The sequence below is a fragment of the Chiloscyllium plagiosum genome, chromosome 13 (genome assembly GCF_004010195.1).
Source record: "Chiloscyllium plagiosum isolate BGI_BamShark_2017 chromosome 13, ASM401019v2, whole genome shotgun sequence".
Taxonomy (NCBI): Eukaryota; Metazoa; Chordata; class Chondrichthyes; order Orectolobiformes; family Hemiscylliidae; genus Chiloscyllium; species Chiloscyllium plagiosum.
In genome coordinates this window covers 55,394,295-55,412,137 of record NC_057722.1, presented here as the reverse complement: position 1 = coordinate 55,412,137, position 17,843 = coordinate 55,394,295, and the positions used below count along the sequence as shown (strand labels likewise).

The 17,843-nt window shown below is 40.5% G+C and overlaps 1 protein-coding gene across 1 annotated transcript in view; it reads left to right on the top strand.

The window, feature by feature from the left end:
* Positions 1-5,426: 5,426 nt before the first annotated feature.
* Positions 5,427-17,843, top strand: part of LOC122556054 (kininogen-1-like) — a 33,945-nt gene continuing 21,528 nt past the window's right edge. The window contains exons 1-5 of the mRNA XM_043702460.1: positions 5,427-5,784; positions 8,291-8,401; positions 9,538-9,625; positions 13,609-13,784; positions 15,375-15,488. Coding sequence (XP_043558395.1) covers positions 5,557-5,784; positions 8,291-8,401; positions 9,538-9,625; positions 13,609-13,784; positions 15,375-15,488 — 717 coding nt within the window. The 5' untranslated portion in view covers positions 5,427-5,556. The remainder of the gene's footprint in view (positions 5,785-8,290; positions 8,402-9,537; positions 9,626-13,608; positions 13,785-15,374; positions 15,489-17,843) is intronic.

Here is a 17,843-nt window from a genome sequence, read left to right as displayed (position 1 = left end):
GGAATCAAAGATAATGTGAATGCGAAATACATGCAAATCAGCCATGATCTTATTGAATAGTAGTGCGGGTTTGAAGGATCACATGGCTTCCTTCTGCTCCTAATTAGTTTGTTCATGAAATTTATCAGCAACAATGATAGACTGTGAGCTCATAATTCTCCTTTTTATAACATGCTCACAAAATGAGGCTTTAATTGGTTTGGCCAGCATTTATTACCGATCTCACATGAGGCCTCAGATAAGAGCCAGATACATTGCTGTGGTTCTGCAGCCACGTGTAGGCCAGACCATGATGACCATTTTTTTTTAACAATCAACAGTGATTAAATTGCTGCTATTAAGCTCACTTTTAAAACATTTTTTCCTGTCTGGGAGCAGCGGGAGACAGAGCGGAGGTGACGTTGGAGATAAGGAGGTTGCCAGGAAGGTAAGGACTTAGTATAAATTTGGGCAGCAGCTAAACCCGAGATACTGCACATGTAGTATCTCCCTCCTGTCCACCCTCCTCTAACCAGAAGGAAAAGGACTCTGTAAGGTAAGGCTTTTTTAAAATTTCTTTTCTTTCATATATTTAAATGCATTGTGTGGTTTTAGTTAGTTGATGTAAAACTAAAGCTTACAATGGCAGGGAGCTCAGGTCTGTGGCATGTGCAACGTGCCTGATGTGGAAGCTCAGGGAAGTAGCTGACGTTCCTGACTCTTACACTTGCAAGAAGTGTGTCCAGGTGCAGCTGTTGTTTGATCGCATGATTGCTCTGGAGCTGCAGATGGACTCACTGTGGAGCATCCGCAATGCTGAGGAGGCTGTGGATAGCATGTTTAGTGAATTGGTCACATCGCAGATTATAATTGCTGAGGGAGACAGTGAATGGGTGACCAAAAGACAGCGAAAGAGTAGGAAGGCAGTGCAGATGTCCCCTGGGGTCATCTCCCTCCAAAACAGGTACACCATTTTGGGTACTGTTGGGGGAGATGGCTCACTGGGGAAGGGCAGCAGTTGCCAGGATATGGCACCGTGGCGGGCACTGCTGTTCAGAAAGACGGGAAAAGGATACGTTGGGTCATAGTCATAGGGGATTCTATTGTAAGGGAAGTTGCTAGGCAGTTCTGTGGCTGAAACGAAACTCCCGGATGGTATGTTGCCTCCCAGGTGCTTAGGTCAGGGATGTCACTGATCGGCTGCAGAGCATTCTGAAAGGGGAGGGTGAACAGCCAGTTGTCATGGTGCACATAGGCACCAATGATATAAGTAAAAAAATGAGATGAGGTCCTGAAAGCAGAATTCAAGGAGCTAGGAGAGATGTTAAAGAGGAGGACGTCAAAGGTAGTGATCTCAGGATTGCTACCAGTACCATGTGCTAGCCAGGGTAGAAATGAAAGAATAGGCAGGATGATCACATGGCTTGAGGGATGGTGTAGGAGAGAGGGGTTCAGATTTGTGGGACATTGGGTCTGGTTCTGGGGAAGGTGGGACTATTACAAATTGATGGTCTACACCTGAACCAGACTGGAACTAATATCCTTAGGGGAGTTTTTGTTACTGCTGTTGGGGAGATTTTAAACTAATGTGGCAGGGGGCTGGGAACCAGAAGCGAAGACTACCAAACAGTGAGGTGGAAACCGGAGATTGTAAGGATCACAAAGTTAGCATTACCAAGGGGAAGAGTAGGCAGAGAGCAGATATGCGCAAAAGAACTGGCGGCCTGAAGTGCATACACTTTAATGCAAGGAGTATAGTGGGTAAAGCAGATGAACTTAGGGCTTGGATTGGTGCCTGGGAGTATGACATTTTTGTGTTCAGAGACTTGGTTGAAGGAAGAGCATAATTGGCAACTAAATGTTCCAGGATATAGGCGCTTTAGATAGGACAGGGAGGGAAGTAAAAGTGGGGGAGGAGTTGCTTTGCTGGTCAGGGATGATATCACGGCTGTGCTAAAGGAGGACACTATGGAGGGCTTAAGCAGTGAGGTGTTATGGGTGGAGCTGAGAAATAAGAAGGGTGCAGTTACATTGGTGGGGCTGTATTACAGGCCTCCCAACAGTGAGCATGAGGTAGAAAAAAACAAATAAGTAAACAGATTATGGAAAGATGTAGAGGCAACAGGGTGGTGGTGATGGGAGATTTTAATTTTCCCAACATTGACTGGGATACATTTAGTGTCAGAGGTCTGGATGGGGCAGAATTTGTAAGGAGCATCCAGGAAAGTTTTCTACAGCAGTATGTCAATAGTCCGACAAGGGAAAGGGCCATATTGGACCTGGTGTTGGGGAATGAGCCAGGCCAGGTGGTAGAAGTTGCAGTGGGGGATTTCTTTGGGAATAGTGACCACAATTCTGTAAGTTTTAGAATACTTGTAGACAAAGATGAGAGTGATCTGAAGGGAAGAGTACTAAACTGGGCCAAGGCCAATTATATCAAAATTAGGCAGGAGCTTGGAAATGTGGATTGGACACAATTATTTGAAGGGAATGTGGGAGGCTTTCAACGATAGGTTGAAGATAGTGCAGGATAGGCATGTCCCTTTGAAAACAAGGGATAGGAAAGGCAAGATTTGTGAACCGTGGATGACAGGAAAAATTGTGCGACTAGCCAAGAGGAAAAGGGAAGTGTACATAAGGTCCAGGCAGCTAAGAACAGAATGGGCTTTGGAGGAAGATTGGGAGAGTAGGACCATTCTTACACGAGGAATCAAGCGGCTAAAAGGGGGTCATGAAATAGCTTTGGCGAGCAGAATTAGGGAGAATCCCAAGGCCCTTTATTCTTACATAAGAAGCAAGAGGGTAACCAGAGAAAGGGTTTGTCCACTAAAGGATCAGGAAGGAAGGTTATGTGTTGAATCTGAGAAAATGGGTGAGATTCTGAGGAACGGGAGGTGATGAATGCTGAGATTAGAGATAGAAGTTTATTTACTCTGGATCACGTTGACATAAGGAAGGAAGATGTGTAGGGTAGGCTAAAGGATATTAAGGTGCACAAATCCCCAGGACCAGATGGGATCTATCCCAGGTTGCTGAGGGAGGTGAGAGAGGAAATAGCTGAGGCCCTCACCTGTGTTTAAGGATACTACAGAGGACTGGAAGGTTGCTCGTGTAGTCCCCCTGTACAAGAAGGGCAGTAGGGTTAGTTTGGGTAACTACAGACCAGTGAGCCTGACGTCAGTGGTGGGAAAGTTGCTGGAGAATGTACTGAGGGATAAAATCTATTTATATTTGGAAAAGAATGAGCTTATCAGTGCTGGGCAACATGGTTTTGTGTGGGGTAGATCATGCCTTACCACTTAAGAGTTCTTTGAGGAAGTGACCAAGTTGATAGATGAAGGAGGGGCTATAGATGTCATATACTTGCACTTTAGTAAGGTGCTTTATGAGGTTCCCCATGGTAATCTAATAGAGAAAGTGAAGTCACATGGTGTACAGGGTGTTTTAGCTAGGATAATAAAGAACTGGTTGAGCAAATGGAGACCGAGAATAGTAGTTGAAGGGAGTTTCTTGAAATGGAGTAAAGTGACCAATGGTATTCCACAGGGATCAGTGCTGGGGCCATTCTTGTTTGTTGTAGACATGAATGATCTGGAAGAGGACACTGTTGGTCTGATCAGTAAGTTTGCAGATGGTAAGAAGATTGGTGGAGTAGCAGAAAGCATAGGGGACTGTCAAAGAAAACAGGAGAATATAGATAGACTGGAGAGTTGGGCGGTGAAGTGGCAGATGGAGTTCAATCCAGGCAAATGTAAGGTGATGCATTTTAGCATGTCTAATTCTAGAGCAAACGATACTGTAAACGCAAGAGCCTTGGGAAAAGTTGATGAGCAGAGAGATCTGGGAGTTCAAGAAGGTGGCTGCACAGGGGATAGAGTGGTGAAGAAGGCATATGGAATTCTTGCCTTCATTGGATGGGGTATTGAGTATAAGAGCTGGCAGGTCATGCTAAAATTGTTAAAGAGTTTGGTTCGGCCACATTTAGAATACCATGTATAGTTCTGGTCACCATATTACCAAAAGGATATGGACGTATTGGAGAGGGTGCTGAGAAGGTTTAAAAAGATGTTGCCTTGTATGGAAGGTGCTAGCTATGAAGAGAGGTTGATTAGGTTAAGATTGTTTTCATTAGAAAAAAGGAGATTGAGGGAGGACCTGATTGAGGTCTAGAAAATCATGAAGGGTATAGACAGGGTGGATAGAGACAAGCTTTTTCCCAGGGTGAAGATTCAATAACAAGAGGTCACGCGTTCAAGGTGAGAGGTGGGAAGCTTAAGAAGGATATATGCTGCAAATACATTACACAGAGGGTGGTAGGTGCCTGAAATGCATTGTCAGCAGAGGTAGTAGAGGCAGACACGGTAGATTCATTTAAGGTCCGTCTGGACAGATGCATGAGTAGGTGGGGAGCAGAGGGATGCAGATGCTTAGGAATTGGGCGATAGGTTGAGACAGTGAATTTGGATCGGCTCAGGCTTGGAGGGCTGAAGGGCCTGTTCATGGGCTGTTTTAAAAAAAAGAAAAAAAACCTCAATTTTTTAAATGTATAGAATTCAAATTTCACCATCTGCCACTGTGGGATTCTCCCTAAAACATTAGCCCAGAGTTCTGGATTACTAATCCAGAGACATTATCCCTAACACCCACCATCTTCCCTCTTATTTTACATCTCCAGATTAGTAGTTTAGTAATTTAACTATTGCGCTCAGAGTCTCGTGAACCTTTAATTGTTAAAGAAGTTGTGAAGGTTACTTACCTAAAATTTGTTAAATCAATCCTACATATAATTGGAAATAAAAACAGAAATAGTTGGAGAAACTCAGCAGGTCTGTCAGCATGTGTGGAGAGGAAGCAAAGTTAACGTTTCATGTCTGGTGACCCGTCTTCAGAACTCATGCTACCAGATCTGCTGAGTTTCTCTAACAGTTTCTGTTTTTGTTTCAGATTGTCGGCATCTGCAGTTCTTTATTTTATTCTACATATTATCAGACCTACTGTTTACTGCTCTGGCTGCTGCCTCTTTGTGATTTTAGAAGCAAGAAACTAAGTTTGAATTGTGCCTATATTTCATAGTTATGTGAGCATGGTAACATGACCAAGAAATCACAAAACAAGGTTCAAACTAATGGAATGTTCCTAAACTGATCAGCAAATTTGAAAGAAATAATCATTTCAAAAAATTTGGTAACCTTTGAATTATTCATTAACTATGCACAACAATGCATGCAACACATGGTATTCCCATCAGTTCTGGCTATGAGTTGCCAAACCTTGGTGTCATTGTGAGTGGGTGGTTGAGGATTGAAGAGCCAGCACAACATCAGTGTTGAAACATTTAACCTACTTATCTTGAGGGCAAGGACACCTTTTAACTACAGTTAGGCTGATATCAAATCTGTTTAAATATGGTGAACAAATATAAGACACATTGCACAAGCAAATTCAAACATTAACTGAAAAGTTGGCTTTGCCCAACTTCCAAAATATTTGCCTGAGTTACTGACATAATGCAATTTACTGCCCTGATTTTTCTTTATTGTTGATTTCTGTTTAGAGCTCTATATCCCTCTAGTCAGTATGAAGCTGCTATACGTTGCAATCTTCACCATTCAACTATTATGTGTAGATGCAGAATCAGAACCTGTAATTGAGCCCGAGATAAGTGTACTCTCTCCACCGTACCCCATTGACTGTAATAATCCAGAGGTTCTCGTTGCTGCAGATTTCACGCTCCGTAAATTCAATGCTGAGCAGAAAAGTGGCCATCAATATGCTCTTGACCAAGTCCAACAAGCTGAGGCACAGGTGAGTGGATCCCTTACTCTGCTGTAAAATGCATGCATATTGATCATTTTCTTGCTCTATTAAACCTTAATGCATGTTTGGCATATTTTTAAAAATATTTGAGCCTTCGGTTTCTCCACGTTATGTAGATTGATATGCTATCAGGTTTTAGCCATTCTTTAACTGATCACTGGGAGAAGGTTTACCACCTATGTCTTCCCATTACTTAACTTCTGTTCAACACATTCCTTAGATAGTAGCTGAGATTCTTGTGGGAAAAATATGGGCAAACTTATATTTTACAGAGGCATGGCTCAGTATGTAAGAACTCCAATATGTCACATCAGTACACAGGACCTCAATGCTTCACCAACATGGTACCCAATGCAGTAAATGGCTATGTTGGATCGGCTTGCCATATCGCTGATTCGTTGTTGACTGATCTATGACTACTTGGAATGAGTACAAATTCTTAACATTATCATAATTCAATTTTATGTTTTATCACATTGAAAGGAAAAAAGAAACAAATTAAGAGTGCTATGTGATTGTGAGGTCAAAACTCACTGTCTTAGAGTGCAAATAGTACAACTCATATATTTGACTTGCAAGAAGAATAATCTAGCTGAACATAAAATCATGGTTTAATCTGCTTGAGGTAATAGAATATAGTTGCAAGTCAGTCTGAGTCCTAAGTTTTCTGCTCAAATTACATTAGCTCAAAAGCTGAGCCTGACTGGACATTGGTGCACATTTCTTCAAAGGCTGCTTTTTCTGTCCCCTCCAGAAGGAAGAAATGTCTGTTAACGAAGGGTAATTCAATGAATGCAATCTAAGAAAATTTCTGACATTTGTATCATGACAGGAATGCCAGGGAGGCTCAACAATGAAATGCACAAACTTGTGGAACCTGCCTGAAGTGCAAATTGCCTCAGAAACCCTGGTTTAAAAACTCACTTTTTGCTGCCAGCTCCAATTAATCTGAGCATCAGAGACCAGCAAAATATAACTCTGTTGAAAGCAGTCATTGATTGTGAAATGAAGAGTCTGTGCTGGTATTTTGGGAGTATTATGTGGGAGGAGAATAATGTAGGTATATTAGAGACGGAATTTGTAATTTTATTGGCTTGTGATTATTTAGAGTGAGGAATAAATTGTCACCAGTAGGAAGATCTTCAGCAGTTTCAGTACACGAGCAAAAGAAATACTCAGTAGCTGAACAGCCTTTCAATATTTTAAATGTATTCTCTTGTTATTTTCCCCAGAATATGAACATTCTCACAGTTCTGAGAACATCGAAGACATTTTTTTTCAAATTGTCAAGGATCTAGAAGGAAACTTGCAGCCTATGGAGGTTTCACCTCTCATGTACACATTGTTTTGGTGTGCTTGTTGTCAACAGACTGACACACAAGCTTCATACAAATTATATCTTTCCCCTCACTCTATCATACCTTTGTTTGTTGTTCCCTTCCCAAGTGTCCTAAATCTTATTAACCTTCTGCTGTTAATTTTAGATAGGTTTTGCCTGGCTCAGCCTGTCCAAATCATAGTTTTCTCCCTTTTGTCCACCTGTAAGTCCCCACTTTCTTTGAATTTCTTTGCTCCAGTTCACCCCAAATTCTGTACCCCAGGTCTTTGTATATCCCACATATCTCCTCATCCTTTTTCAATGGATGACCTCTTGCTGTGAGATTTTATATCCTCTAGTCCTTGACTGTCCCATGAGGGAAAGCCATGCCTGAAACGTCGATTCTCCTGCTCCTTTGATGCTGCCTGACCTGCTGCGCTTTTCCAGCAACACATTTTTAAGCATTGCTATCTATGCTGTCAAGCCCCCAAAGAATGGTACATATTTCAGAAGGGTCTTTTTTCATTCTTTCCTGTTGTAAACCCTGACCCTCATAAAATGTCCCTGTGTTCCAGGACTTGCAGTTTAGACACTAGTGCAAACATCTTGCACTTCCTTCTCACTGAATCCATTTGTGCCTCACTTGTTCCCATAGCAACCACTCACAAGGCTTGTTGTCAAACAGGATGAGGACAAGTTGCATTTTATACCCCTCTTTACCACTTCAAATTAAACAGTTCTAAAAAGTAACATATTTATAAGCATTGTCACAACGGATTACTTTATGCAAGAGACAGTTCTAAAGAAGAGTCATTAACAGACTCAAAATATTAACTCTTCTTTTCTTTCCACAGATGCTGCCAGACCTACTGAGTTTCTCCAACATTTTATGACTTTGTTTCAGATTTCCAGCATTCACAGCGTCTTGCTTTTATTTTATTACACTGTATAAGACTTTCTATTAATGTAATCATTTTTTGCAGAGCGCAACCATTTAGAAGTTGGAATAATATCAGCCATTGTATCACTTAATATTTTTAAGAAAATTCCTGGCAGTGTTGTTGTGGAGTCCTTATGAACTAATGTAATGATACAAGCAAGGGTTCTCTGAATTTTATTTCAACATTTTAGTCGCAGAATCAAAAAGGTTTGTCTGAAAAAAATCTATTTTAATAGGGATTACGTGGAAGACGTTATTTTATCAAATTTTCAATTCAAGAAACCGATTGCTCTGTTGGCAATGCGAAAATCTGGAAAGACTGCAGCTACAAAGCCCAAGAAAACGCTGTAAGTTTTCTGATTATTTATTCGGAGCACCCATTCACTAAACATTTGCAACAACTTTACCCGATTAATAAACACCTTGTTGAGCACACTGTTTGGAGACTTCTTTAGGCAGGGAATTTCTTCAGCAATTTTTTTCAACTCCACTGTTGGAATGTCCTGTAAGTGTAACAGGGACCTCAGTTGGACATAAAAACAGAATTTCTGTTGCATTTCAGTAGTGGATAGCAAGGGGTGAAGGGGGGTGGCGGGGGGAGGGGGTAGGAGGCGGTGAAGTTCCTGGTGTGACGGAAGGTGTTTGCAATGGTAAAGCACAGATTCATTAGGATGCTGCTTGCTGTGAAGAAATAAAAACATGAAAGAAGATTTGCGAGTGGAACAGTTTACAATACTAGAAGAGATTCTGCAGTGATGGGGAGATACTTCTGTTGGCTGTGTTACCTTATCTCCTTTACCTACATTGCAACAGTTAGTACATTTTATGTGCTTAATTCACTGTAAGGTGTCTTGGGTCATCCTAAGTGTGTGAAAGACATGATATGAGTATAATTTTCATTTATACCTAGACTGCTTGGTGTCACACCTTGTGCTTCAAACAAGCAGTGAAAGAGCAGATGCTAAGTGCTTGCTATTGACTGCAGGTCTTGGCAGCCTTATCCCTATCCTGTCCAGTCATTTTACCATTGCCATGTACTGGGCTCTGGAACTCTCTAAGAGAAAGTGAGGACTGCAGATGCTGGAGATCAGAGTTGAAAAATGTGGCACTGGAAAAGCGCAGCCGGTCAGGAAGCATCTGAGGAGCAGAGAGTTGACATTTTGAGCATGAGATCTTCTTCAGGAATATGATGAAGAGCTTATTATCAAAATGTTGACTCCCCTGCTCTTCGGATGCTACCTGACCGGCTGTGCTTTTCCAGCAACACACTTTTCAACTCAAACTCTCTATTTGCTGATTGTAGGCTGGCCAACTAAATAGAAGCTGGAAGATCCCAAGAAAACTTGACACCTGTGAACATCTATACATTTCCATCTTAATGCATTCATTCTTAACGTTCAATATTCCAAACAAACTTGGTGCATGGACGGATTCTTGTACGTAAATTGCAGATATTTTTCTTAATTCTGATGTTTGGTTTTAGGCTACAGGTCACTGTGTGTCAAATGTGTACATCCATAAAACCGACAGAATAGTTGATGTGGCTGAATATAATTGCTCCATCGATTCAGGTATGAGACACTAAAATGCTACTTAATAGGTTGTGGGGTAAGATAAGTTATGCCTTACTTTCAGGGATGCAATCAATGGCTAGTGCACACTCTCGGAGGATTTGAGGAGAACACTAGGACCTCTTTTGAATAATTTGGGTATGTTTGCAGGATCTGCCAAGCTTCCGGATGCACATTACTCATGTCTGTCAAATCATTTTCAGGCTGCCTGACTTTCAAGCATCTGTCCTGCTAAGTCAGCGTTCCTGTAGGACCTACAAAGCAATCTGGTACAAAACAGCATGAGAAATAGAAAGAGGACTAAGCCATTTAGTCCCTCAAGCTTGCTTTGTCATGCAAAAAATCATAGCCTGAAATGATCTTGGCCTGAACCTTCCTTATCCATACAAATCCTTAACCCCAGTCTTGTTTAAAAATCTGTCCATCGCTATTTTGAATATATTTAATGGCTCATCCTCCCAGGTCTTGTGTTGAGAATTGTAAAGATTCACAATTCTCAGAAGGAGGAAGTTTCTCCTTAAACCTACTTAAAGATTTAACTCCTTATTCTGAAACTGTGCCCATTAGAGTCAGTTATTGAGCCATACAGACCACAGAGGCCCTGTAGCCTATAAATCTACATTAACAAAATCAATCACCTATCTATAATAATCCCACTGTAAAGACATTTGAAGTACACATCCACTTCCTGTGAGGTTTCTCAACTCCAAGCATTCATGAGTTGTTGCAATGTACCTTGTAGGTGGAACACACTGCTGCTATTATGTTCATGGAGGGACTGAATGTTTAATTTTGTGTATGGGGTGTTAAACCAGTGGGCTGCTTCAACTTGGAAGATTCTGAATGTTTTGAGTTTTGCTGGTTTTGTAGTAATTCGGACAATTAGAGTATTCTATCACATCCTGAATTGATTTGTTGACAGGGTTTGGGAAGTTAGGTGAGTTATTTGCCCAGAATTCTTAACTGCTAATCTGCTGTTGTAGACACAGTATTTCTATGACTGATCTATTTGAAGTTCTGGTCAACTGTAGTCCCTAGGATGTTCACAGTGGGGGATTCACTAGTAGTAAAATCATTGAATGCCAAGGGTGATGATTACATTCACTCTTGTTAGAAATAGTCATTGGCTGACACTTGTGTGGCTCAAGTGTATGCTGACACTTGCTAGCACAAGGCTGAATGTTGTGCAGGTATTGTTGCAAATGGTATAAACCGCTTCAGTATCTGAGGAGTTGTGAACCGTACTGAACATTGTGCAATCAATTGCTGAACATCCCTAGTTCTGACCTTACAATGGGGAGAAGATTTACCCAACATGAGATAAGTTTCAGCAGATGGAGCAACTGAAGATGGTTGAATCCAGAACACTACTTTGATGAACTCCTATAGTGTCATTCTGGATCTGATTTGATTGATTTCCAACAGGTGAGAGTGACAACCCTTGACATCTAGATTGCATTTGACCCAAGAGTTTCATCAAGCAGCACTGGCAAAAATTGAATCAGTGGAAATTGGGGTGGGGTGAGGTGGGGGTGGAGTGCAGTATTTATGCTAGTTGGAGTCATATCGGGCACCAAGAAAGATGATTGTGTTTGTGGGAGGTCAGTCATCTCAGCTGCAGGATATCTCTGCAGGAGTTCCTCAGAATGGTGTCCAAGGGCCCAATCATCTTCAGCTGCTTCATCAGTAACCTCTCCATCATATGGTCAAATGTGGAGATTTTCACTGATGATTGCACAATGTACAGATACTGGAGCAAACCATTCTCCAAATGTAACATGGTCTGGACATTAGCCAGGTTTGGGCTGAAAAGCGGCAAGTAACATCCACACCACACAAACACCAGGCAATCTATCCGTCACCCCTTGGCATTCAATGGTGTCACCATAATTGTATGTCTCCGCTATCAACATCCTGGGGAAGCATTTTGCCATTGAGCAGAAACTAAACTGGACTGGTTATAGAAACACAGTGGCTATAGAGCCGGTCTGGAGCTAAGAATACTGCAACAAGTAACTCATCTCCTGATTTCCCCAAAGCCAGCATCTACATGACACAAGTGTAATGGAATACTCCTCAGTTTCCTGGATGGATGCAGCTCCAACAATATTCAAGAAATTTGACATCATCCAGGAAAAAAACAACACAATTGATTGGCACCACATCCACAAGCATTCACTCCTTCCACCGCCGATGCTCTATAGCAGCAGTATGTATTACTGTCAAGATGCACTGCAGAAATCCATCAATGATCCTTATACAGCATCTACCAAACCCACAACCACTTCCATCTCGAAGGTCAAGGACAGCACATACATGGGAACACCACCACCTGCAAGTTCCCCTCAAGCGATTCTCCATCCTAAATCACTATTTCTTTACTGTCACTTGGTCAAAATCTTGGAACTTCCCCTAACAGCATTGTAAGTCAATCTACAGCATGTGGACTGCTGTGATTAAAGAAGGCAGATCATTACCATCTTCTTAAGGGCAAGTAGGAATTGGCAATAAATGCTGGCCAGCCAATGACAAACACATCTTATAAGTGAATGAAATGAACAACCATCTTCCTTTGGTCTCTGTATGATAATCAAATTTAATAAAATACAATACACAAACATACAGGTTACAATGAGGGAGTCCCAATGTAAAATGAATAAAGGAGCATATACATCAGTCATTAGCATGTCAGTGACAAATAGATTATGAAATGTGGCAGTTGTTAAACTGGATGATTCTAGGATAGCACAGACTTTGTCTTCATGGTTGTTTAGAGATTCTCGGTTTTGTATTTAGCTAAAAGGAATTTGTCCTGTTTCCATCAACAATGGATTTGCTGATGACTTGTTTTCAGCAATCAGAGACTTTTTTCCTTTTACTTTCACAAGCTAGGAAAGGGCTAAGGGAGGTTCTCGGCTGTGACCCATCCCAGCATACTTTAGCCTGGTGGAATTGAACAATAAGCTAGCACATACACAGACCATGGTTTGCTGTTGGTTTATAACCCTACTTGTTGAGTATTCCAGGAAGAGTAAAACATAAACACATCTTCAACCTAGGATGGTATTTCTTTCAATTCATTAAGCTTGTTGAATGGGACACAAGCCAGAGGAGATCACAGTTCAATTTTTGAATGTCATTTCACTATTTGGAACAGTGCAAGTGAAGTACCCTTGACATTCTTCAGGTGTAAATTTCCATGGTTCCTTCCCAGGACTCAGTTTAACTACAACAGGGGTTTTGGAAAAACATTCAATTTACGTTCTCTGCCACCTTGTGCTCTATATGTTTTCTATGTAAAAGAACCATATGTTCCACTTAAAAGTTCAATGTATTCTTAATTAATTTGGGGTTATGATCTATTATGAAGATAGTGTCAAAACAATCAGATTCACTTGTTTTGAACCATGCACAAGAATGGTCAGATTCCTATGTGGTGCAGACTTCTGTAGTCTCACTCCATTTATGTAGTATTCTGTTTTCTATTTTTCCCACCAATGTGTATAATCTCACATTTTCACACATTAAACTCCATCTTGTTTATCCAGTGAATTAACTTCTTAATATTCCTTTGAAGACACTCTTGAGTAATAGAAACTGTTGAAAACTGGATCTCTTTCGATGAAGTTGGTGTGAAGAGTGGACTGAGTGCATAAATGTCTAAGCCAGCAGGGGGACTTCTACAAACTAAGCCAAGCTAGTTGTCCAAATTATACAACGCAAATTATGGAACATGTATCAACTTGTTATCTGCACGTGTTATATGAAATACAAAGGGAGTGGTTGGGAGCAATTTCTCTCTCTTGAAACCTTTCTAAGGGAAAGGGAAGAGAAAGAGTGAATAGCTTTCTTGGGGAAACTAGCAATGGGGCAATGGACTATGTAATCTTCTATGATTTTATGGTACTGATTAATAGTTGTTCCATGATAAATAATTTCATCTGTGTGTTTGTAAACTAATTGTCTCTAGCATTGTTTCCTAGATCATCACACACCGATTGTACCAAAACGTGGATTCTGCGTTGGATGTCCAATAGATTTGCCAACTGACCACCACAAATTAAATGAAACAATTGCACTTGCTATTGCAAAGTTTAACAATGAGAGCAATCATACAAACTACTTTCAGCGTGACCACGTTTTCAAGTTCACTAGTCAGGTTAGATCATTCTTTGCAAGTGTGCCAACACGAAGTGTAGCTATCTTCCATGTTTCTGCGTAGCCTGGTTCTGATCATCTTCTAGATCTTACTGTTGGTTTATAACCCTCTTTGTTGAGTATTCCAGGAAGAGTAAAACACAAACACATCTTCCACCCAGGATGGCATTTCTTTCAACTCATTAAGTTTGTTGCATGGAACACAATCCATATGAGATAATATTCATTTTTTTGAACGGTGGGTCAGTGGTTAGCACTGCTGCTTCACAGCGCCAGTGACCTTGGTTCAATTCCAGCCTCAGGCGACTGTCTGTTTGGAATTTGCACATTCTCCCTGTGTCTGCATGGGTTTCCTCCAGGTGCTCCGATTTCGTCCCAGAGTCCAAAGATATGTAGGTTAGGTAAATTGGACGTGCTAAATTGCCCATAATGTTCAGCATTGTGTAGGTCAGGTGCATTCGTCATCGGAGATGTAGAGTAGTAGAGGAATGGGTCTGGGTGGGATACTCTTCGGAGAGTCAGTGTAGACTTGTTGGGCTAAATGGTCTGTTTCCATATTGTAGGAATTCTATGATTATATTCCCCACCTCAGAAGACAGGACCCCATTTGAGTCTTTACTTTAAGACAGATATCCAACTGAGAAATGTTAAGGCTAGAAAAATGATGGAGTAAACACCAAGAAATAACTTCCATCAAGGTTTTCCTTCAATGAGTATTTGCAACCTCCCTTTCCTAATCTTCAGCCACATCATTTCACATTTAGTGTGAAAGCTCTGAAAATCTTCTCTGTCGTCCAACGTCAATCAAAAGGGAATTAAGAAGATTTGTTCTCCAATGTTGGGTCCTGATAAGTTATTTTCTTGTGAAGTGAAATTTCCATTGTGCCATCAAAACAGATCTTCCTTCTCTTTATTTTATCTTAAAAGCTGAATGACGTCATAAGCTTGAAGCTAATTCACTTGTCCTGAATCAAAAATAATATTAAATTTAGAGAATATTGAATTTCACAAGGGTTTTATTTCAATCATGTTTCATTAAGCCACCTAGTTCCTAAAATACAATATGAAATTTAAAGATTCAATCTGATCACCCTTATCCTTTTTTCTCAACTTACTTTCTTGTTTTCTATTATATATTTGCTCCTTTTTTTGTTTTTAACTTTTGATTTTCCTATCAAATTGAACCATTATCTCATCCCTAAGATTCATTGCTAACACATCACCTGATTGGCGATTTCTGTTTTGGATTATGTTGGCCAAACTTTGGTCAGCAAAATCCAGAAGATAGGATTCTTATCAATCATCCAGTGATGTACCACCATCTTATTCCACCCAATGGTTGAACAGTCTGTTCATTATTCAGATGTTGTCTTGAAAAGTGAGAAGCAAATTACATTTTTGAGTGTATGTTTCAATAGCTGTTGATGTGTCTCAATTTGCCTGTTGTCTGTAATCCCTTTTCCTTGCTGTATTATCAAACAATGCTAAACCTAAACACTGAGGCAAAATGAAGACCATTCTGATGATGATTACATCCAATAATGTTTTTTTCACAGCAAGTTTGCATTAATAAAACTATCCTTTTAATCAGGTGGTAGCTGGAATTATTTATGCATTGAAGTTCTCAATCCAGGAAACTGAATGCAGCAAGGAGGATTCCGATGATCTTCCTCCTGATTGTGATGCAAAGGCTGATGGCATAAAAGTGAGTAAGTTTAAGAATCAACCTTACTTCTCTTCTGCTTATGAATACATCATGGGCCACTCGCATGCAAGACATCAGAATTGTCTTAGGTTTGTTGTTTTAAGGTGGCTGTAGTTAACACTCTAAAGTTCATGGTAATCCTTCAATAAGGGGGAAAGACAAAAGAGCAGCCTCTACAGCCTGCCCAACCTCACTGGCCAAATGGCTGTAACCACAATACTGGTTCCAACTTTAAACAGGCCTTTTCCCTGGTTATTTTGAATACACACTGGGTAGTTCTTCATTAATCCTTGAATACTGTTTGCCACCCTGTGGGCCATTGATGTCTGGTGTGCTGATCCTGCCTTTAAAAGTAAGTGCATATCAGTTCCTGAGCTGCAGTGTGTAAATTTGAGAAGGAGTGAAGCTGTTTCTTCATTATCATTGTATTCCTACAATTCCACCACCTTGTTTTCCCCCACTGGCATGTCAGACTCCAGCACTTGGATGGTGGTAAGCAAGAAGCACATACTTACACCATCTAATGCTTGTAAATCAGAAATGATTGTAGCACAAGGGCGATTTGGGATATAAGAACCATAAAGTCAAAGAATACCTACAGCCCTGCAAAAAACTATTTGGACTGTACAATTCAGGAGAGCTGTCATGAAGATCAATTCAATTCGTCCCAGTTCCTTACACATTGTATGTAACCCTACAAATATTTTTCCCTCAAGTGTTTATAAATACCCTTTTGAAAGTCACATCTGAAACTCCTTCACTCAACTTCCAAATAGTAAATTCCAAATCGTAACCACTTGCTGTGACATAAAATATTTTCTCATGTTAACTTTTCTTTTCTTGTCAATCACTTTAAATCCGTGCCTCTGGTTCTCTATCCCTTTGGTAAAGGGAACTGTTTCTGTCTATTTACTCCCATTTTGAACACTTCTTCCACTGTCCTCTTAAGTTTCTCTTTTCTATGGAGAACATCCTGAGCTTCTCCACCTAGTCAATCGTTTGAACCCGTGTCCCTTATTCTACTGACATTCTCATAAACATTTTCTACAGCTTATTTTAAAGGCTTGACTTTCTTTTTAATGTATAATGCTCAGAATTGGATAGAATCCTCTATTTGAGTCTAAACCAGTCTTTCAAAAAGGTTTGTTGTAGTTTTGTTCCTTTTATATTATGCCTCAAAGATCCCAAAGACTTTTTAAAATGCTTTCCCAAACTTCCCTGCCATCTTTAATAACTTGTGTATGTATTTGCCATGTTTCCCTGTTCCTACTCCCTCTTTAGAATTATAAACTTTCGAGCATCTTACTTCTTCATCTTTTTCCTTCCAAAAACACACTTCATAGTTCTCTGCATAACCTTTCATCTATTCTGTGTCTATCCATTTCATGAGCCTAGAAATATACTACAGAATTCTATCACAATACTTTCACGATTTGTCTTCTGCAAATTTTAGAATTAAGCTATGTATATCCAAATGAAGTTGTTAATAAATATCACAAAAGCTGTGGTCCTATTTTTGGCCCCAGGAACCCTCTTGTTGACTTTCTTCAAGACTGAAGACCTTCTTCAACTATTCAACACTATTCTCTGTTTCCTGTTTCTGCATATATTGTATATCCTTACTGCCACTGTTTTTTTTTTATTTTATGGGCTTCATCCTTGGTTAGCTGGACAGCTAATACACGATGTAGTGTGATCCCAACAGCATAGGTTCAGTTCCCACGTGAGCTGAGGTTACCATGAAGGACCCTCCCGCTCAAGATCTCCCTTAATCTAAGATGTGGTCACTCTCAGGTTAAACACTATCAGTTGTTACTCTCTCTAATGAGAGAGCAGCCTTATGGTCTAGTAGGATGATGGAGATTTTACCTTTCATCAGCCTAATATATAGACAGTAGACAATAGCTGCAGGAGTAGGCCATTCAGCCTTTCGAGCCTGCACCACCATTCAATATGATCATAGCTGATCATCCTTAATCAGTATCCTGTTCCTGCCTTATCTCCATAACCCTTGATTCCACTATCCTTGAGAGCTCTATCCAACTCTTTGTTAAATGAATCCAGAGACTGGGCCTCCACTGCCCTCTGGGGCAGAGCATTCCATACAGCCACCACTCTCTGGGTGAAGAAGTTTCTCCTCAACTCTGTCCTAAATGGTCTACCCTGTATTTTTAAGCTGTGTCCTCTGGTTCGGACTCATCCATCAGCGCAAAAACATGTTTCCTGCCTCCAGAGTGTCCAATCCTTTAATAATCTTATATGTCTCAATCAGATCCCCTCTCAGTCTTCTAAACTCAAGGGTATACAAGCCCAGTCGCTCCAGTCTTTCAGCGTAAGGTAGACCCGCCATTCCAG